The 22,224-nt window shown below is 50.1% G+C and overlaps 1 protein-coding gene across 1 annotated transcript in view; it reads left to right on the top strand.

The window, feature by feature from the left end:
* Positions 1-18,376, top strand: part of CFDP1 (craniofacial development protein 1) — a 124,185-nt gene extending 105,809 nt beyond the window's left edge. The window contains exons 6-7 of the mRNA XM_032853945.1: positions 8,625-8,783; positions 17,576-18,376. Of these exons, the coding sequence (XP_032709836.1) occupies positions 8,625-8,783; positions 17,576-17,666 (250 nt within the window). The 3' untranslated portion in view covers positions 17,667-18,376. The remainder of the gene's footprint in view (positions 1-8,624; positions 8,784-17,575) is intronic.
* The last annotated feature ends 3,848 nt before the right edge of the window (positions 18,377-22,224 follow it).

The raw sequence follows: 22,224 nt of genomic DNA on the forward strand, positions 1-22,224 counted from the left end.
CACTGCACCCATCACTGGGTGGTGGTGCAGTAAGCAGTCCCCAGCCTCCCCTTTCTGCCTACTTGGCATAAGAAACAGACAAACCCTAACAGAGCAGTATTCCATAAGACTGCCAACCTGGACTCCAGAAACTGGCAGTGGCATCAAAGACCAGAAATCAAACAGAAGACAAGGCAGGAGACTGTGCTAGATTAAAAGGTAAAGGAGGCCAAGGAGACCTCAGATGTAGTGCCTGGAAGGAGGGCACGGGATGACTGTCAAGGCCATCTGGAGAGGCAGTGAGGGGGAATGTGAGCAGGGACTTTGGATGACACCGTTGTATCGGTGTCACAGTCCTTGCATGCAGTGTGAGGTGTCCTGTTGAAGTGGCATGATGTCTGCAACTTAAAAGTGGTCTCACGCCTCCAAAAAAGAACATTTAAATAGAGAAAGCGGGGGCGGTGGGGGGAGAGAAAGCAAATGTGACAAAATGTTGATAATGAGCGAATCTAAGCAAAGAGCATTCAGATAATAGTTGTTCTGCTTTCAAGTTTTCTGTCAGTGTGACATTTTTCAGACTGGAAAGTTGAGAGTTTCTGCCAGACCACACCAGAGTTGTGCTGAGAGCTGCCATCACCCACCCCTCAGAAGCCATGGTGGGATGGTCCCTCACGTTCAAGCTCACACTCAAACTCCCGCTCGCCCAGCTGCAGTACAAGACCTTGTGGGTTTCCCAGTAGGTTTCTCTCTGCGTCTTACCTGTGAACTGAGCACTGCAGAAGCCCTGGGCACCAAGGAAGGGTGGCCAGCGGGGAAGGACCTGTTCCTCCTCAACAGTCGTCTAACTTTGACCTTCTTTGACAGGTCTGCACTAGGCAGATTAATAAAAACAAACAACAATTAAAAAAAAAAAAAATGGCCCTTCGTGGCAAGAGTCCCAAGCTCACTGAGCTGGCTGGTTTCTGCGGCACAATAGACCAGTAGAGGACTATTCTTCACAGAGAAAAGGGACATTAACTTTCTCTTGGCGTGTGATGCTAATGAACAGTGTCCAGCAGATCCCAGAAAAAAAAAGCTTGCCCCAGAAGAAAAGTCCTTTTCATTGTCACTACAGAGCCCCTAACCCCAGTTACTTGTCTCAAGGTGAATGGCCTTGATTACAAGAGTGTGAACAGGAGACGGTGCAGGTAGAGGAGAACACTTCATGTCTGACTGAAGGGATGGTGCGTCCTCTCCAGGAAGAGCTGTCTGTCAGCAGAACCACGTCAGCTGGAGTGATTGGCCTTCCAGCATTAGCTGAGAGGCCAGAGCAAGGCACAAGCCGCCTCTGTGCTCCACAGACAAGGAAGCAAGAGCTGGAAAGCGCTTTCTGTAATACATTGTTTCAGAAGAGATGAAAATCCAGGACTTTGCCACCAAAATAACCAGGTTTGTTTCAGAGACATGTTTTAAAGATGTGGCACAGCTGAAATCAAATCAGACAGACTTGGGGCGCCTGGGTGGCTCAGTTGGTTAGGCAACTGCCTTTGGCTCAGGTCATGATCCCAGGGTCCTGGGATCGAGCCCCACATCAGGCTCCCTGCTAGGAGGGGACCCTGCTTCTCCCTCTCCCTCTGCTGCTCTGCCTGCTTGTATCTCTCATTCTCTCTGTCAAATAAATAAAATTAAAAAAAAAAATCAGACAGACTTAAGTATACTTCATTCTTGGACTGGTGTAAGAGCAGTAGAATTGAGTGGCAGATCCTTGCTATTTGTGTAAACACTGAAGCTGCTACCATTTGCTGGCCTTTATGTCCCCTTTTGCTGAGAGATGCCACTTTGGTGGGGAAGGAAGGGCTGGCACTGTATCAACGTTAATAATAGATTCAAGAGTACTGACAATTTTTTAGCCACAAAATGTTTTAAAATCTTTTGGAACTTCTTGTCCGAGTTAGTATTTTCCACTTTCCTGAGCTCAGTGTCCCATAGAATACTGCCAGCACAATATTGGGAAGTGAACGCGATTTAAACCTTCTCCCTATTGTACTCCTGGCTTCCAGGCCGTTTCCCTGAGTGCTCTGGTCTTGGGCTTTGGGGCGATTGCTTAGAGATTTGCACAGGTGAGGCGTGAAACTGGCCCAGGGAATCGGGCTTTGCTTTTCATTCCTACAGATTTCAGCTAAGTCCAAAGAAGGTCTAAGAGAGAACAGTGGTTCCAAGCAGACAACTCGACCGAAGAATCATCAATGAAAACTTTCTTCCCGTTTCTCAGGGAGTAGCATGCCGGTTCCAGACCCGTTGTACGGCTCTGGAAAATAGTCCATGTGTGAGTTACCAAAAAAATCTACTCCTGCCTTGTAAACAGATGACAAATACTGAGGAAACTGCGTATCTGTGCCAAAGAATCTTTGTTCCAAATAATTTGCATTTTAGTGGTTATGCAAGTTACGAGACGGAAGGCATAGTGGAGCCAGGCACTGTGTGCTGAAGTTCTAAGTAAAGGTCACTAGCGCTTCCTTGTACGTGTGTTGACCCTATCCTTGCTGGTCCACTTCTGCACTACCTTTTCTGGCTTGTCCGTTTAAGTGCAGCATTGACTCTTTGTTACGAGAAAAAAAACTCATTTGGATAAGCCCATTGTCAAATCACGGCGATTCAGTTCACTGAACATGTAGTACAGCAAGGCTTCGTGCCACGCTGTGAGTCAGGCGGCAATGAGTAAGACAGGGGCGCTGTGTACAGGGAACAGGACAACGGGAAGTGAGAATGCCACCCCCCCCCAAATTAGCAATCATAGACGTTAAAGTGCGGAACGGTCCCCAGAGGCTGGTTGTCCCCAGCTCCAGCATCAGCCAAGTGGAAAAGACAGGCTGGAGGTCAAAAGCACTGAGTACTAGTCCCATATCTCCCCGTGGGAACTCGGGCAGTTTTCTTAACCTTCTTGGATCTTAGTTGACTCATCTCTGATATATGGAGGTTGAATTAAACAGCCTCTCAGGTGGTCCCTCTTTTGTGCCTTCACAGTCTGTGGTTATAATTAGTCCATATGACAATCTCCTCTATTACATCGTCGCCTCCAAGCCAGAGATCATGCCTTATATATGTGTGTGTCCCCAGTTCCAAGCACAATGTCTGGGATACAGTCATTTCTCAGTAATCTGTTGGAGGAGTACAATGAATGACGGACTCTAAATTCACTCCCAAACCTAAAATTCTGTTCTGTGGCTGGCTGGGTGCCTGAGGCCAATTTTTAAAGATCTTGGGGAAAGATGCGCCCCTTTTCCTTCATAGACAATTGCAGTGTCCTGTCATCCTCTCTTTTTCCACTTAAGTACTCTTTCCGGCTCCTTTCTAGCACCTCTTTTTTTTTTTTTTTTAAGATTTTATTTTTATTATTTATTTGACAGAGACACAGTGAGAGAGGGAACACAAACAGGGGGAATGAGAGAGGGAGAAGCAGGCTTCCCACTAAGCAGAGAGCCCGATGTGGGGCTTGATCCCAGGATCCTGGGATCATGACCTGAGCTTAAGGCAGACGCTCAAGGACTGAGCCACCCAGGTGCCCCGCAGCCCCTCTTGTAAATAAACAGCAGGGTCCAGAGCGTCTTGATGGTGGCTACAAAACGAATTGGTTGAGTAAATCTGAGCCCGCACTTATGGGGCTGGAACAAAGACAACAAGTTACTATAATATCTTTCTGACAGACTCCACAGGATAGAGTTTATCACTTGGTTGCAGTGAATTTTGTTAAACTTACATTTCTGGTGCTAAAGAGGAGTAGAAGTTTTAGCAAACTATCACCGTAAATCAGAAAGGAAAAAGATGACTTTATTTTGCCTTCTTTTTGTCCCTTTACTTTTTTGAGTCCTGAATCTTTGTGTGTAAGGTCTTCATTCGTGTCTAGTGCAGCATAGAACGTTGGGCTGGGTGCTGTGGAAAGGAAATTGACAATAATTGCTTATTGAGGGATGACTAGACACGTAAGAAAGAAGGGCTTGGGGCGCCCGGGTAGCTCAGTCGGTTAAGTGTCTGCCTTCAGCTCAGGCCATGATCCTGGGATCCAGTCCCACATCAGGCTCCTTGCTCAGCAGAGAGCCTGCTTCACCTTCTGTCCTTCCACCTGCTCCTTCTCTCTCTCTCTTTCAAATAAATAAAATCTTAAAAAAAAAAAAAGTGTTAGTAGGAGCCTCTTTTCACCAGCATGCCCACTGCCCTCAGCCATGCTCTTGTGGCATGAAAGCCTGCTGCTTAGAGCAGAGGCGAGCAGAGCCCATGCCGCTTGGACAGGCTTAGTCTTGGGTCAGTAGAGGACTGTGACCTTCAGGAAGAGGTGGTTGAAATGCCATTGTTATGTTGGAAACATCTAGGCAGCGAAGTGCTGGCCATGTCTGAGTATAACATTATGGATGGAATCTGCCAGTGGGCAAGTGGATGGTGCGCTTCTTTGGACTTTGCCTTATAACAGGTGGAACAAGAGTCTCCTGAAGGAAACACTGCGGGCTTCTGTGGCACAGCGCACCACACCTTGGACCCAAGACCGGAAAATCCATGGCTGGGGGTTGGGGGTGGTCTATCAAAGCCAACTCTCTGGTCGTACCTTGCCCTTGTGGCTTAGGATCCAAAAAATAGAGAAATCTGGGGTTCTCCTGTGGTGATGCCTCAAAATGCACCAGTTCCTGCTGACAGCAGGGCGGTCTCCCCTGGCATTCTGACCTCCCCGTCTCCACAGCTGCCAGAGGCCTGGGGGAGGCTGGTGCTGCTGGCCTCCCTCCTCTCTGGCAGCTCTGGGCAGCGCTGCAGTGCTCTTAGCTGTGCTCTTTCCTGTATGCCCGATAGATGAACCCTCAAGGCAGAGATAGGGCCAAGGTCATGGTAAATGTGCCATCCAGAAAGCTGTGATGGAGTGATGCCAGGATTGTGCCACGGGAGCCCCATGTGAAGGGGGTGCTGAGTGTGAGCGCTGGAAAGCCTGCAGGGACCCCACATGCCAGGTTCCAGGAAATACGGGCTCTCAGTCATGATGAGCCTCTACATGTTTTGGCTACTGCTGTGAATATGTCATTCACTTTGATTTAGCCTCAAATACAAACAAGACAGGTAATTTTGCTTTTGAGACTGTCAGATTAGGAAATCACAAACCACGTTCATGAGCCAATGAAGGCAGACCCGGAAGCTTTCCCTTAAAGTGTCTGAGCACTGGCGACAATTTGCTGATGTTTAGCGGTGAACAAGGCAATGGGGGTTTATGGCTTTTTACTTTTCTGGAACTGTCTTCACTGCTTTGCAGCAAAAGATCATTTTCTTAGGCTTCTTGAAGTGCTTTGTCAGAAAGGTGGTATAATTTGGGAATACCATCAGAGCTATAGGCTGGGAGTGGGAGATGGTGTACAGAACCGAAGGGGCTGCCCGGGTGAAAGCAGAAATTCTAGATTGTTATGAGCTGATTGGTGAATGAGTGGAAATAGAAATTACACCCCTTAGGATCCCCCAATTTAAAAGTGTTCTGAAGACCTTTCATTTAAACTACAGAAATCTGATTCTCTGCCTCTACTTACGTGATCCGAGTGACATTATTGAATTCCTGCTGTTGTGCAACTCAGTCCATGTGCTCTAGAGAGATTTGGGGACCCAGAGCTTATGTGCCCTCAGAGAGAGAGGGCACACACGGGAAAAGAGTGTTGCTACTAAGCATCTTGTTGATTCCCTTCAGAGCACAACCTTAGGTAAGTCTGTTAGTGTAGGTCATTCACTGGGAACCGTCCTTGGGAAGTAGGCATGAGGAGGTAGAGGGAGTGAGGTTGGGAAGGAGGGAAAGCCAATACGAGAGTGTGTTTCCAGGACTGCAAGGGTTCCTTGCCACCAGAACTTCTGAGAAGCATTCAGAGGTCCCCTTAGAATTGACTGAGTGAGGACAGGAGGCTGGGCTCTGTAGCCACAGCCCCTGTCCTCCATGAGGGTGGCCCCAATGCCATGAACTCCCATCACCTGCCCAGGCAGTGCTTCTGACTTTAGGCAGGGTCAGAGGAGCCCCTGCAGGCAGCAGAGGAAAGCCTCAAGGTGTGTGCTTTTGGTGCATCTTGTCGGCACTGACTCTGAACTTACACAGAATTGGCCAGTATGGCGGCAGCTGGAATCTGAGTCCTTGAGCGTCTGCTAAGGGAGGGATCGGTGCCTAATGGGAGAAGGACTGAGTGCACTAGAAACACCACTGCGAGGCATCTCATCCAGAGATTGGGACAGGGTCCCAGGAGGCTTCCTGGAGGAAGTGGCCTCTAGGCTGAGATAAGACCAGATGAATGGGAGATGAACTGTAGGTTCAGGACTGTACGGTTGATGCTTAGATGTCAAGGGTAGATGTGGCAAGAGAAGATCAGGAAGAACTTCACAAGGGAAGGGGCGTAGTCTTCATTGTAAGAGCAAATAAGGAGTCAGGGAAGACACATTGAAGCAGAAAGACACGATAAGGTTTCTGTTCTAGAAAAATCACCCTAATGACAGTATGTGGAAGGGATGTGAGGGTGAGCAGGTGAGTGAGTGTGGGACAGAAGAGAAGTCAGGGAGACCAGTGGAGAGACTGCAGTTCTCCGGGCGAGAGGCTGTAACAGGGAGAGCAGGGGACACATAATGAGTTTCTCTGTCATCACTCATGCTCTGCTGCTGGTAAATACAGCCTGTGTGTGTGTGTGCGTGCGTGTGCGCGTGTGTGCGCACGCTTAGATGAGAGGTTGGTATAGGGAGTGAGTTATCTACAAACGAATTTTTAGAAGATGTGGACTGAAAGCTCATAGAGAGCCGTGTGGAAGACTGTTAAGCAAACCGGAAGGTAAAATAGCTGTGAGGAAATATCTCCGAGGAGTTCTAGCTTAGTCGTGAGACAGCACAGGGCACCGGGCTGGGAGTCAGAAAGACCTTGCTTTGTCCCGGTTCCGCGTTTTCTATTGGCTTGACCTTTGTTGTGTCATTTAACCTCTCTGAACTCTGTTTATTTGTCCAACTCAAAATGAGAATGATGATGCCTGCCCAGCCTGTTCTGAGTCGGTGTTAAGCTAACAGCGTGTGGTGGGAAATGCCCCAAACAGGGAAGCAGACATCCTCCCGACCAGCATGAATAGGACGAGGGTGTGGAGGGTCATGGTTCAGCCCCGAGAGTCGTGTGTTCAGTGTGGACACTGGCCTGTTTGCTCGCTCCGGGGCAGGAACGGGGCATCCTTCACTGGCCCTGTGCTGCAGGGAGGTGGGGTCCAAAAGGGGTAGTGTGACACTAGATCCCCTCAAAGTCTCTTCCCGCTATCCAGAGCTCAGCGGTCCTCCTTCATAGGCCATTGTGAGAGGACGGTGAGAAAATCGTGAATAAAGCACCTCGAGAATTAGCATTGTAGGCAAGTGAAAGGTATTACTGTTGATGTTATCAGAAGGCCTTGTGATGCTAGCTCACAGTTGTACACGTTTGACTCTCTTACGTTTCCCAGGAAAACAGGAAGTCACTTCCAAACTTTCCTGCATAGTGGCATACGACAAATTTTAGTTTCCTAAAGAAACCAAGGGCCATGTCCCTTCCATAGTTCTTTCCCCTAATACCACCTTCTTACTAACTAGGTACATTCTGTTTTCCTTATTTTTCCTCCTGCATTTAACAATGACTGGAAACATGTGACCTGCCAAGACTTGAACTTGGGCATGTGGAGTTTCTCCCACAGTCCATGCTCATGTCACCAGCAAGGGGAACACAGGCTATATATTCCCTTGTTTCAGGGTGAGGAATGTTCTCCACCTCCTGGGAAAACCCAGGGTTCTGACTCACAGGAGTGGAAAAGAAACTGACCTTAAGAGTCCTTTTGAGATACTGTGACTTTTTGCCCATCAGTGTTGGGATCTGTCTCTCTTTCTATTACAAGCATTGCCTGGGGTTTGAGGGCACAAATGATGACTGACTCAGGGTGGCTGGCATTTATTATACCTTTACTCCGTGCCAGGTGCTGTCATAAAGCACTTGACATAGAAAATACACTGCATGGGCGCCTGGGTGGCTCAGTGGGTTAAAGCCTCTGTCTTCGGCTTAGGTCATGATCTCAGGGTCCTGGGATCGAGCCCCACATCAGGCTCTCTGCTCAGTGGGGAGCCTGCTTCCCCCTCTCTCTCTCTGCCTGCTTCTCTGCCTGCTTGTGATCTCTGTCAAATAAATAAATAAAATCTTTAAAAAAAAAAAAAAAAAGAAAATACACTGCAGCCCTCTGAGTCACTGTTCACTCGGTAGGTGATAGGAAGCCAGGGCAGATGCGGTTCAGTAGCCTGAAGTCACACAGTTAGAGCTGGAATATGAACGTAGGCATGTGATTCCAAAGTCGTGTCTGACTCATGCTGTGCTTCTCCCTGCCTGCGAGCACAGACCTGTCCTACAGAGCATGCAGAGGGCTGCAGGGTTTCCTTTCCCTGGGTCCTTGGAGCGGTCAGAGTTGGTAGGTGGGAAGAGTGCATCCGAATCCCGGTCTACTTAGAGTGCTCTCCAGAGCAGGCAGGAAGTGCCCTACGTACAAAAATGGTTTCCGTTAAGATAAATAGCCCAAACCTAGGGGCCCCCGTGCCAACCAGTAAAAGACATGGATTTGATTTGACAGAGCTTGATAGTTCTTATGTGATACACATTTCATTTTTTTCACTTTCTCTAGGTTAAAAAGATCAAGTGGCATGAGCAGCCTTTTGGGGAAAATTGGAGCCAAGAAGCAGAAGATGAGCACCCTAGAGAAGTCCAAATTGGACTGGGAGAGCTTCAAGGAGGAAGAGGGCATTGGCGAGGAACTAGCCATCCATAATCGAGGGAAGGAGGGGTAAGAACTAGTGGATTCCACTGCTCTGAACACTCAAAAAATCTGAAATAGTTGATTGTAGACAGGCCACCCAGTTTAAATAAGCATGCACTTTTCATGGTGAAGCGAATTTTGTCAGTTGGTCGGCAAAGCTCTGTTCTAATGTGGGTCTGGTGCTGTGGGTGAGAAAAGAACCCTGGGGGTGCAGTATGGGAACAGCCCCGCTCTCGGGCCAATCATATTTGCCAAGCCGAGCTCGCCGAATGACGGGCAGCTCTGGTGAACTATAAGTCACCTCGTTTGTCACATGTTCATATCTGGCTCGCCGTATCAGCCTTGGCCTGATCAGAGTGATTTGGTCTTCTGAGAAGCCAGACCGGCCCCGGGCTTCCAGAGCAGAGCCAACAGAGTACCTGGATGTTGTCGTCTTATTGCAGATTGTTTCTGTCCGTGTCATTGTGGCCCAGGCTGGGGCTCCAACCTGTATGACATGCCAGCCCTCACACGGCCCTTGGCTGTCACTTGCACCCCTCCTCTTCACTTTGGAATACGAAGAGGCTGTCAATACACTCTGTAGTCCAGAATATCAAGAAAGGCAGTGTTCAGTGAGCACTTAGGAACCTCAGGAGGAGCTAAGAAGCAAAGTTACTGCAGAACAGGGTTTATGGCTCGAGTTCGTCATTCCGTTCTGCTAACGGTGAAAAGTGTCATGTGGCTGTCAGTCTGGGTCCTCCCTGCCCCAGCCCCTCACCAGGAAGGGCTCTCCCTGAAGCACACAGAACATTTCTGAAGCTCAGCTCCTTTGCCTGCGAATTGGGGTAATGATACCGCACTGGGGGTGAGTGTGAGGCTCTCCCGATAACGTGTGTAGCACGTGTATGATGCATACGTGTAATGCACATGGAGCACATAACATGCTTTGCAGAGCACAAAGCGTACATTAAGTGGTAGTCATTAGGTTCTGTGTCAGCTAAGTTATAATACAGATAGGTGAGAAGTTTATTTTCTGGGTCACATTTCTAACTTTGGCTTCGAGGTTATTTGAATGAACTTAGAAGCTGATCAGTATGTTTAAAATTTTTTTCTGTTAAATGACTTTATGGGCTTAGTTCACCATCAGACTTCTGAATCAGTCTATCGAAGATGGAATGCCACAGGGCAGAGGCAGAAGTGCCAGGGTCCTCTGAGGAAGGCCCGGGACAAAGCACAGGCAGGCGCTGCTGTTACTAGAGAAGGCCTCTGAGGTCTGCCCCAGACCTCTTCATCTTTGACTCTGCTCTGGTTGCTCATAGCTCCTTCCTCTTCTCCACGTCTGCCCGATGATCTAAGGCAGCAGGGACCTGCCAGTGTGTATGACGCTTTATTGGTCCTCTGAGTATTGATTATATGGGTCGGACAATGTTCTTTCTGCTCAGGTTAATAGAGGTCTTATAAAAGTAGGGAGTGGTGCCGTTGAAGATAAGCAGAGCTAATAATATGTAGACTGGAAGAGAAAACAAGATTAAAAGGACATCTGCCCAATGATGAGGACTTTTCAGGCAATGGAAAATCACATAACTGGGTTCAGGAACTACTAACAGCTTTTAAGCGCCCTGCTTTCCCCACCTTCTCTGAGATTCTTACCCGCACCAGACGATTTGACCCATCTGATTGTGTTTTTCCAGTGCAGATCTGATGACTTCTTTGCTCTGCCTTGGGCTCTTCTCACCTTCCCTCTAGTGCCCGCCCCCACACCTCCACTCACTTGCCTTTCCTAGCTTTTGCAAGAAGATTAAAGGGGCCCAACCTTCCAGGGAACAGGGTGTAGCTCTGGTTCTTACCTCGGCTTAGCATGAGAATCGTCCTGGGGGGCTGGTTTCAGAGTTGGGGTGACAAGGCCACTCCTAGGTAGGACTGCTGAATTGAGAGTCACAGAGACTTGTATCTTTAACTCACTCCTCGGGTGCTTCTGATGCACAGCCAGGGTTGAGAATCACTAGACTGTAGCTTCGAAATTCTAGCGATGAGAGCAAGAGCTGCTGGCTGAGCCTTTCCAACACATGCCTAACTAGAGAGCCAAGTTCAAAACCAGGAATGTCAAAAAGGCAAGAAGATTTGTCCGGAGAAGTATGCCCAGTGAGTGCTACAGTGTTGAAGGAAAGGAAAGACAAGAACCAAACCTGTAAGGTCTGTCTGGGCAGAGGCAAGTCAGGCCCCCGAATTCTCTTACACAGATGCCAGCCACAGCAAAGGCACTACCGGAGAGGGGGTACTCTGAGGGAGTATGTGGAGAGTCCCAAGGGCATCCCCTAGAGTAAAAGTCCTCTTTGCTGAAGCCAAGAAGCCAAGAAGCGGGGAAGTCGTACTTGGTAACATCTCAGCAGAGCTCCCTATGAGTGTTGACTGAATTCTGCTGTCTGTAAGACCTTTTCACAAGTACCAAAGTTAAATTGATCTCTTATACAAGAATTCAAGTCATAAAGGGTGGTAAAAATATTCCTGTTACACAGTCCTGAGTAAAATAAGATTGGATTGAGAGTAAAAGCTTGTGTCATGCTTTTTATGTTTTGGTACTAACTCCAATTCAGTCAATGCTAACACACCTTTCCCTTTGTAAAGACCAGATAGAATTTGAAGCATATTGGTCAGTATTGGGTTATCATCGTCCAGTTATTTTAAAGGCAGTTTTGCCATCTTGAAATACACACACAAGCATCCACCAGGTAGAGGGGAGTGCCAGAGGGCTGCAGAAAGGGAAAGGCTGTTAAAGGCAAGACAAGGAAGTCATAAATAGAAAGAAGGATTATTTCAGGTGAGGTCACCTCCATCTGGGGACAAAAGGGTTTTAGTAGGTGTATTACCTCACCTTCCTTTGGAGGATGAAGGCCCATGTGACATATAACCTTATCGGTGCTGACCAGAAAATTCCTGACTGACCGGTGAAAGGTTACATTCCTGGAGGGTTGAAACTGCAGTGAGGTTAGGTATTAAGTCTGGGTTGACTGACTTGGGATTTTAACCTACGTGACACCATTTTGGGCCTCAGGGTTTAACAGTTTATAGATGGGGACACTCTTTAGCAATTGGAACGATGAATAAATTTCAATAACATGGTAACGCCGAGTTCACACAGCATGATCTCATTTATATAAATATCAAAAACAGGCAAAAGTAGTGCATCTGTCGACTCACTTTGTGAAAGAAGCAAGTCAGAAGAATTCACAGTATAAGTCTACTTATGTCAAGTTCAGAATTAGGCACAACTAGGCCATAATGTTGAGAGCACAGAACCTTTAAATGCAAGCAAGCTCGCACCCGGCCGGGCTGGCATCGGCAGGAGAGTTATGCAGGGGCCTTCTCCGGGCTTCCTGGATTCCGTTTCTTCACCTGCCGATGGCCGCATGAGCACTTGCTTTATGACAGGGCGTTTGCGTTCCCCATTTTATTCACTTTAATCTGTGTGTTACATTTTATGGCAAAACTGAATTGAAACTGGGGCGCCTGGGTGGTACGGTTGGTCAGGTGTCCGACTCTTGATTTCAGCTCAGGTCACGATCTCAGGGTGTAAGATCAAGCCCTGTATTGGGCTCTTTGCTCAGTGGGAAGTCTGGAGAGACTCTCTCTCCTTCTGCCCCTCCCCACCCCAACTCGCTCGTGTGCTCCATCTCTCTCTCTGTCTCTCTCAGATTAATCTAAAAAAAAAGAAAACTGCAGTTGAATTTAAATCCTGGCTCTGCTACCAATCTGCCGTGTGCTGTAGCCCATGTCTTCGTCTATAAAGCGGAAAGTCTTCAGTTTACTATACCTCTCAAGTTTATGATGAGAATTAAATGAGAACAGGAGTTGTCTGGTGTGTGTATAAATATCGGGAGTCCTCTGCTCACTTCTTTCTCCCATCTGCCGTTCCTGACCACACTGTCAGGGGCGTCACTGCAGATGGGAAGCTGGGTGCCTTATTCCTTTAAATTCCCTCATGATGCCTTCCTGTCAACCCTTCAGGAATGCTTTCCACAGAGGTGGCAAATATGGCTTGGGGCATATCCTTCCAGCCTCCCTGGCTATTCCCTCTTCCTTCCCTGGGCTTTTAAACTTGGGAAGTCCCAGGGCTGAGCTCTGGGTAGCTGTCTGTCCTTGCATTCCCTGCAGACCACCCCGCCCTGCAGAGCTCACTCGTTCCACGGCTTAGGTGCCGCATTCTGCTGACTCCCAGAAAAGCTCTCCCTGCACAACCATTCCACTGAGCTCGACTCCCATACCAACTGTTGGGTTGACATCTCCATTTGATGTCCAAGACACAAAGCAAATTTAGCCTGCAAAACCAGATACTTGCTCTTCTTTCCATGAACTCTCTTTCCTCAGACTTCTCAGAAAATGACACCATTACCATCCCCCCAACTGTTAAAAACCTAAGAGTCATCCTTGCTTTCCTCTTTCAGTTCACATGCTGAAAAGCCAGTAGACAGTCCTATCGTAAAATATTAGTCCATACCCTCTGACCAGCCCCACTGCCACCACTCTAGTACAGGCCATAGACATCTGTCGTGGTCCTTGCTTCTGTCTGTCCATCCCCTTCCCTCCCTGCTCCCCCACAGTAGCTAGTAGGATTTTTTTTAATGCAAACTACTTTTCCTCTGTTCCCTGCTGGAAGCCCCCAGCAGCCCTAGCAGTCAGTGTTCAGCTCCTTCCCCTAGCATTCTAGGCCCTTCCGGAGCTTTCTCCGCCCACCTCATACCCCCTTCTGCCCTGCTTATGATGGCTCAGCCTCTGTAGGGCTCCTCCAGCTCCTCCTCCATGATGGCACGCTCTTGTCACTCAGGGTTTGACCCGGATGCTACTCTCTGGAATACCACCCCCCCCAGGAACCGTCAGTCATATCACTGTGTTGGAGTGTGTCGTCATCTCCTATTCCGTATGCAGTGAGCCTCCAGAAGAGGACCCCGCACAGAGCAGGTGCTGAGCCACCTCACTGTCAAGATGCCTGACCCAGTGGCCCCCAGACAGTCATGACTTTGTTATGGAACCCAGTGGGACAAGAATCAGCCCCTCCAGAGAAGAGGGGACGATCGATCCATCAGAGTGATGTCTCTGCCCAGGCCGCAGAGTCGTTTAAAATGCCCGTGCCCACGACGGTCAGTCGTCCGCCCGGCAAAGAGCCACTGCTCTTGCCCTGAGCCCCAGACCCCCGGCCAGCCCAGCATTTCTGGAGCAGCGTTTAGCACTTGCTGCCTCCAGCCCCATCCCTGACCACACAGCTTCCCTGGCAGCGGGCACGGCTGGCCGAGCCAGAGGCCAGTAGGCCTGCGTGGCACAGTGCCTGAGCGGACGGCAGGCCTGGGCTTGGCTGCCGCTGGCAAGCAGATTGAAGGTCAGGGAGCAAGATGTTTGGAAACCAGGTGTGTTTGTGGTGTGGAGAGGCATGAAGGAGAGCCCAGAGAAAATCGTTTTTTCTCCAGTCTCCCTCCATGACCCCAGGCGTCATGCTCTCAGCACCGGCATCTGGTGAGATGGGAGGAAAGCAGGGGGAGAAACTTCATTAAAGTCACCATTCTTCTACTCTGGGCCTCAAGAGGTTTCCAGGTCGCATACTCTCCCTCCTTGTTGGCCTGGATCTCAAACAGTTGGTACCAGAAAAGTAATTTGGGTCAGAAGATCAAAAGATGCCAGAACCTGTTGTATCTAACCTGGTTCTGAAAGGAAAAGCTAGAAAGTCCCTTAGGTTTTGGTGCTATTAGCATGTTTGATTAATGAAAGAGCCACTTCCTCGTAAATGGGCCACATAGAGCAGTAGTGACAGGAAGGGATGATGTCCCCCACCCATAGCCCCCAGCTCCCCAGCGGACTGGGCCCAATCAGGCTGGGTCCCCAGGAGTGCCAGGCCCAGGCCAGAAAGGTACCCCTGCTCTCGTCAGCTGATGCTTGTGTTCTGGGGCTTTAACCCACTTAGGATGCCTGAAAACTTCCTGAAGCACGATTTAAGTAGGCCATCTACCTGGGCCACCTTGGAGGAGGCGGCCTGCCCCACAAACCCTTTGTCTCCTGGCCCCTGTTGCAGCTGTCCCGGGGTATGAGGCTTGGTAGTGATGCAGTCAGGTCAGAAATGGGAAGCGAGAACCCTCAGTGCTCAGCTATTCTTTATTGTTTACAGAGCCCTTCCCACAGGCTCACTGCACTGTCCTCGGGGTGCTATCATTTTTATTCCTGTTTGACAGAGAAGAAAAATAAGGCATGGAAATTACGTATCTTGCCCAATGCAAACAAATAGTAAATATCAGAGCCACTCTCATCCTCGGCACCTTTCCTGTCTCTGCTGGCGGTGGGGGGAGGCAGGAAGCCGGTGGTCCGTGTCCGATAGAAGTTTGGTTCCTGGGCAGCTCTTGGCTGGATGCTGTTAGCAGCTGCACATGGCTCTGAATGGGGAGATGAAGTCGCCAGGCCTGCCTTGATGGCCTTTGTCTGGGTCGCCCTCGAGAATTCAGTTGTGTTCTGCACATGCGCCCCTCCTGGCTGCCTGAATCCTCCCCTGAACCTGAGCTCTGCCTGCACCTGCCTGTGTAGCCCCCAGCCTGGCTTCAGTCTTGAGAGTCTCCAAGTCGGCTGGACCTGGCACCGCTCCAGGAACCGGCCAGGCCGTCATTCATGCTCAGTGAGATCCTCATTGAAGTCTCACTTCCTCCTTCGAGGACAATCAAGAAGGACCATAAATGCTCAAAGCCACATACTTCCTCTTCCTTCCCTCCACACACTCTGACAGATAGCACTGGGTAGTGATTCTCTTAAAACACGTCCTAAATTCCTCTCTAGCCAGGGTGCACCCTTTCTTTCCTGCTGAACTTCAAGGGGCAGTTAGGGCTATCAAAGTACTGATTCCCATCTCGACCTTCACCCAAGGCTGGGGAACCACGGTGGGGAAGGACGGTGGTTGTAGTGTGGCCGAGCCCTTTGGTCCATTTTGGTTAGCAGCCCCCCCACCCCCGGAGAATCACGGCCCCCTTGGTGATGGGTGGAAGGCAAGCGAGTTGTCAGCTGTCTGCTTCCCCGCCGCAGCCCACCTTGTCGCCTCTCTTTATCAAAAGCGGGTCCATGGTGTCTGTGGCTTTCCTGTCTGTCGGGGAACCTGAAATTTCCATTTAGCCAGGCGTCCTGTGTTTCAGTGGCTAAGTCTGATGGCTAAATCGATGACATAAATTTGAGGGCTTATGTCAAACCCAGGAGCAGGTCCTACTGTTTGTTTCCAGCCATTCTGGCCTCTGATTGGCGGTGTGGACACATCAGCTTATTCCTAATCCCTGACCTGGTCCCTGATAATACCCATCAAGAGACCTGGCTGCTCCCCTCTGGGATCTGTTGTCCTCAGGATCCTGGCAGAAGCTGGCTTCCCGAAACGACAGTGACAGCATTAGCTGCCATTTTCTGGAGCATCTGCTCCCGACAGTGGACAGTTTCGTTCAGTGCACACAGCAGCCCTCCAGAGTATGGATGGTGATTCGTTTTCTTTTCTTCTCTTGGCAGATTAGGAAACAGAACTGGCAGAGTTATGTGGTTTATGCAGAGTCCCACAGCTGGCCAGTGGCAGTCAGGGTTTGAACTCAGAGCCACCTCTGCCTCTGCGGGAAGTCGTGGGGACAGGCCACAGCTCGCAGGGCAGCCCAGGAGGGCAAGCAGGCCCCGAACCCAGCCTAGAAATACAGGCTCCTGAGCCTGCTGACATTCTTGCCATAAACATAATGACCTTGTAATGACAGATGCACATTTTACACAGTGTAACAAAAGAAAAATGAATGCGAGATTCAATTATGTCTGCTATTTTCAATGGCAGTTTTGCTCTCTCAATAGATTAATTAGCAGAAGAGACCCCCCCCCACCCCCGTGCCAGGCAGGACATGGCCCACTTTATGGCAAGAAGGTACATTAAAATGCAGCTGTGTCTCATTAAGCTGCCAGCCACTCCTCCTCTGCCCGCTTCTGCCCTGCGCCTCCTTCCTTCCCATCCCCCCTGGGAGGACCTGGGGAAGCCGTGACTGCTGAACCTGGCCCCAGATGCCGAGCACCGGCCTTTTAAGGGGCCCCTGTAGGTGGACTCTGGGTGGCCGCTCTGGCTCTCATTCCCCTAGAGAAACTTCGGGGAGGCCTCTTCTGGACCCAAGTGGGCAGAGGGCACTGGAGAGGAGCAGGGGAAGGAAGGAGAGCATTGAAGGCAGTGGAATCCCGTTAAAGTGAGTGCTTTATGTGCCCACTGGAGCGTCATGACAGCCCCAGAAAGTCATTCCTACAAAACCCTGTTTCTTCCACTGTCAGATGCTCCTTTTCTCGGTTTGATGTACTGTAGATAGGCAGGATGTGTACTTTGCTCTCCCCAACCATCTCAGCCCACCACCAAGACCAAGAAACACGGCATCGCTCTTTTGCTCTTGAGAAAAATGAGGCTGAGAGATGTTGAGCCCTTGACCAGCGTGGCCCAGCTGATGGGTAACAGAGGCCCCCACTGAGTCCACGCATGACTCAGCCCGTGTTCTTCTCTACCTAAAACCTTGTTATAAAACCACCGCGTATTCCTGCCGCCGAACCCCCAGACAGGTGGTTGCTTTCTCTTTTCCATTTTACTTGCAGTGACCTCGGAGCCAGAAGCATCATTGTTTAGACCAAATGCGAGTGGTTTGGGTGATCCTGGGCGAATTGTGGGTGGTCACTCCGGGCACCAGCTGTGGTCATCTGTTTGCATTTGCTCTAACTCGGGGAGCCCGCCGGTCAAGGGGATACCTGGGGGCCGGACAGTGCAGGGGAGACGGTTTTCTCCTACAGAAGTCTGCTCACAAACATCTTATATTTTCTTCCAGGTACATTGAACGGAAGGCTTTTCTAGACCGAGTGGACCACAGGCAGTTTGAAATCGAGCGAGATCTCCGGCTGAGCAAAATGAAACCCTGATGTTAATGCGGGAAACCAATAGCAGCTTAATCCCGTTTACAATGTGAGCTTCTGGTGCGTCTGTGAAACGTTTCCGGTGTTTCTCATCCAGCTGTTTCCCAGCAAGGTCTTTTTTCTACGTTGAATTTCTGTCTTTGTATCTTGACCTCACGTGGTTTCATCCATTTTACTTTTAAAAGTTTGTCCTTGAAAAAAATAAAAATAAAAGTTGGTCCTGCGAGAGGCTGGTGAAGATGAGGACAGCACTGGCCTTCCCTTTGTTCTCCTGCGAAGGCCGCCAGCCAGGCCCGCACGTCCCAGCCTGCCTGCACTGGCCCCCGGGAGGAGAGCCGGCCACCCTAGGTGGATTTCTGGGGCCTGTTCTGGAGTCAGCCTTGCCCCAGAGACCAAGGGAGGAAGGCTCACGAGGGTGGATGGAATGCCAAGTCCCTGGCAGTTTTGTTCTTGATCCGCTGCTGCTTCTCTCCTGCCCTCTTCCTCTCTCTGAACGGAATTTCCACTTGCTAGTGTAAGGTTAGGCTGAAAATAAGCATGTATTATTGCTGAATTAGAGATATTTGTTTCCTCTTCCCAAAGTTTCAAGTCAGTTTAAGATGTGCCCCCACCTCAATAATTCTTTTGTCAGTCAAAGAAGACTGCAGAAGACTTTTGTATACTCCTTAGGAACATTTAAATTCCAAACTTAATAGTAATAAAGTAGTAAACCCCACTGTTTGCTTTTGGGTATGTTTGTCAGGGTGTCCTGAGTAACATGGACAGGTTTAGGGGAAGGTAGTGTTCCGAAGACTGGGAGCCAGTCCCTCCCTGCACACATACCAGTCTTGTGACCTTGACCACACCTGGGCTTTCTGAGCCTCTGTTTTCTGGTCTGTAAATGGTACAAGGAACACCACTACCTCATAGTAAGGTTGAGATGAGCTAATGACACACCTGGGGTTCCCCCATCCAGTCCTCGGATACGTGGTCAGAAGCTCATGGCAACCATGCCCTCATCCTCAACACTGCATAGTTAGGGGGCCATGGATCTTACTACTCAGCAAGGTAGTTTACTGGCTGCATTGGAACACATTGTCTGTTCACATCCACTCCAATAAAGGATTTTTGAAATGACCAGAGAGCCCTTCGGGCCAGCATCAGAAAAGGTGGCTGTGAGGCCTCGGTTATGGTCCTGTGCAGGATACAGGAGTAACGGGGAAGTCCTGCAAGGTAAGACAACACAGCACTCTGCTCAGGGCAAGGACATCCAGACCCGCAGAAGCCACAGCCCAGACTGAGACGCCAGTCCTGCCACGTGGCATCCTCCAGGCATCATCCTCTGCTCACTGCCCCTCACCTTCCGGGTCCTGAGGCCTCTAGCCCGCGCTCCCTCCCGCGGTTCTTTGTCTCAGCCTCTGGGCCGCAGCAGCGGTGCAAGAGCCAGCGCCTCTTCGGGGTTGAGAAATGATCTGGAATCCCCCGGAATAAACGGTGCTGAGCCCATCGCAAGTTAGGGTTTTATTTCCTTAGCGAATCTTCACGTCTTTGAAGCCACCGAGATTAGGACAGCCGCTGCTAGAGCACCCTGGGTTCTTGGCGCGGTGGGTTTGCTGTTCTTGCTGTGCTCCAAGGTGCAGAGCGAAAAGGCGGATGAGTCCGGGAGCACCCTAACGTGTTTGCCCTTCAGTTTCTGTCCACGACCGGCCCTCACACAGGCGTCTCTGCTGGGCCCTGCGTTAGATGAAACTGACAGCCGCACAAAGGTTTGTTCCTTTCTGCCGTCTCGACTTAGTGGGTCTTTTCCCAGCGGGTTTGCTGCACACATCTCATCTCCGCTCGGTGACTTTTTACACACCCACGCGTCTTTTTAGAAAGCCTCCTGCTCCCCAGTCCTGCGTGGCCACCACCGGCCACCAGACTTCAGGAGGCTCTGGGTTCATCAGGGCCCCACCGACCCCTCCCTGTAGACTAGGCAGGTTGCCACAAGCAGAAGCAGTGGGGTTCTTGTATAGCAAAACAGCAAGCACCGTAAGCAAGTTGAGAGAACCCCCCTCTTTACTCTCCAAAGCAGGCCTTCCTGACACCCTCGAACCATGTTTCTTGCACTAAGTAGAAAATGAACTCCCAAGTGGCCAGAGAAACAGAAAGCCCCTCCAGCCTCACCCCTTTTGGCAGAATCCGGCCGCTTGTCAAGGAATGTGCAGCTATTTACTCCATTTTTTTTTAAAGATTTATTTATTTATTTGATGGAGAGAGAGAGAGAGATCACAAGTACACAGAGAGGCAGGCGGGGGTTGGGGGGAAGCAGACTCCCTGCTGAGCAGAGAGCCCGACGACGCAGAGCTCCATCCCAGGACCTTGAGATCATGACCTCAGCCGAAGGCAGAGGCTCAACCCACTGAGCCACCCAGGCGCCTTTCTTACCCCATTCTTGTCACAGATGCCCTTTCTGCCAGCTTTGTGCATCTTGCTTCCGTGTTCCCAAACATTCACAGTTAAAACAGTTTCATTTGCCTTGACTTCAGCTGCCTCTCTTCATCTCCATAGAATCTCTTGAAAAGCCACCTGCATTGGGGCGTCTGGATGGCTCAGTTGGTAGAGCGTGTGACTCTTGATCTCGGGGTTCTAAGTTCGAGCCCCAGGCTGGGTGTAGAGATGGCTTAAAAATAAAATCTTTAAAAAAAAAAAAAGTCACTTGTGTTGAACTAAGTTCATCGTATTGATGAAATCACTTCCTGTGGCTGATACAGGTGCAGGTGTGTCTGTGTGTGCCCACGTGTGTCATCCTGCAGTGAGACTTTTAAAAGCAGCTTCGAAGCCGGCTGTCGTGTGTATCTCACCGTCCGACGCTGGATCATCTGACTGCCCCCAGCGGGAGCGGAGCCTGGAGCCTGTTGTGGAAGACAGGGTGTGGAATTAGGTGATCAGTGATAAGTCATCCAAACAGTGGTACCCAGAACACTCAATTCTTCATAATAAACCAACAGGCATTTCTCCATTTGGTCCTTAAAATTGTCACCAAGGAGTGAGTGGGCTCAGAGATAAGAAGTGATGGGCCATGTGTTGGTGGTTGTTGAATCTGAGTGAGGAAGACAGCCCGTCCTTTACACTATTCTCTGTACTTTGTTTTGGATTTGAGTTTTTAATAATGAATTGTTTTTGGTTTTGTTTTTCAATTCTGCCAGAGAGAGAACGGAGCCGTGTATAGGAAAGGACTAAGAAGTGCCCAGCTGTTCCAGGGCAGAATGGGCGGCCTTCCAGAGCCCCGCTCCCACCCTGCAGGTCTGACCGTGGCCAGGAACGTAGTGGCGGGAACACTCCCCGCCTCCCCAGATCCTGGGCTTGTTTTAACAACTCGGAGCCTGGTCTTTGCAGACTACATACATGTTGTCCCATCTCCTGGACCCCTCTGCCCCCTATGTTTGCTTGCTGTTGGGGCTCAGTTCCCAGCGACAGAACCCGGCCGGCGAGACTGGTGCTGGGGCAGGGGTATGAATGGCTGTTTCTCCTAAGGCCCCAGGAGACGGGAGTCCCCAGCCCTGCCTGACCGCGCGCAGCATGCTAGGCGCTCTGGCTGCAGAGTGGCGTGGACCTCAGGTCTCCTGTGACCACCCTCGGGCCTTCCTCTTTGTTGGCTGTGCTCCTGCCTAAGCTCCGTCCATGACCTTGGTGGCACCTGCCTTCATGGCCAGCGTGGCCACCTGTCCCCACCTCTACCTACCTTGCTCCCCAAGGCCTGAGAGCTGCCTCAGTGAATGCCTGGCCTTTCCTGGTGGGCCCCCTGAGTCCAGCGGGGTAGTGCGGCCGACAGAGGTGTTAACCGTGTTCAATCCAGAATCCTCTTTTCCATTTGTCCTGATTGAACCGTGGCAGACATCATCTAGCCCACAGGTTTTTTTTTATTTTTTGTTTTTATTTTTTTAATTTTTAAAAGATTTGATTTATTTACTTGAGAGAGAGCACGAGCAGGGGATGGGATGGGGGTGCGGATGGGCAGAAGGAGAGGGAGAAGCAGCCTGCCGGCTGAGCAGGGAACCCGACAGGAGGCTCCATCCCAGGACCCTGGGATATGACCTGAGCCAAAGTCAGATGCTTAACGACTGAGCCACCCAGGCACCACCTAGCCCACAGCTTTTAAGAACAAGTGGATAATGTTCTATCTACCTCTTCACATCCTCATTTAGTGAAAAGTCTGCTGCCTTACTCCGAAGGAAACAATTTCCCTTTGCCCTGGGGTAGGGAAGTGGAAGGACTGAGTCAGTGCTAAGAGGCAGTTGGGCAGGGCACCGTGGGCCTTGGGGCCGTGGCCGGGTGTGAACGGCAGGGGGATGGCCCAAGGACACCTCCTGGCTGGGCCGTGGCCTGTGGAGTATCCCTGAAGGTTGTTTCCTGGCCCTGCTCTGCCGTCAGTCTTTGTCTTCTCCTTGCCCCAGATGGGTGTGTCAGATTTCTAGGGCATCTGATGCCTTCCCAATGTTGAAAAAACTGCCCCAGAACAGTATAAGGTCAAAGAATAAAACGAGCTTATGCGATTCTGCTCACCTATTTCCTAAGAAACATGGTGCTCCAATTAGGAGTGCGC

Source organism: Lontra canadensis, unplaced genomic scaffold, assembly GCF_010015895.1.
Source record: "Lontra canadensis isolate GAN:19392208 unplaced genomic scaffold, GSC_riverotter_1.0 scaffold8, whole genome shotgun sequence".
Classification (NCBI taxonomy): Eukaryota; Metazoa; Chordata; class Mammalia; order Carnivora; family Mustelidae; genus Lontra; species Lontra canadensis.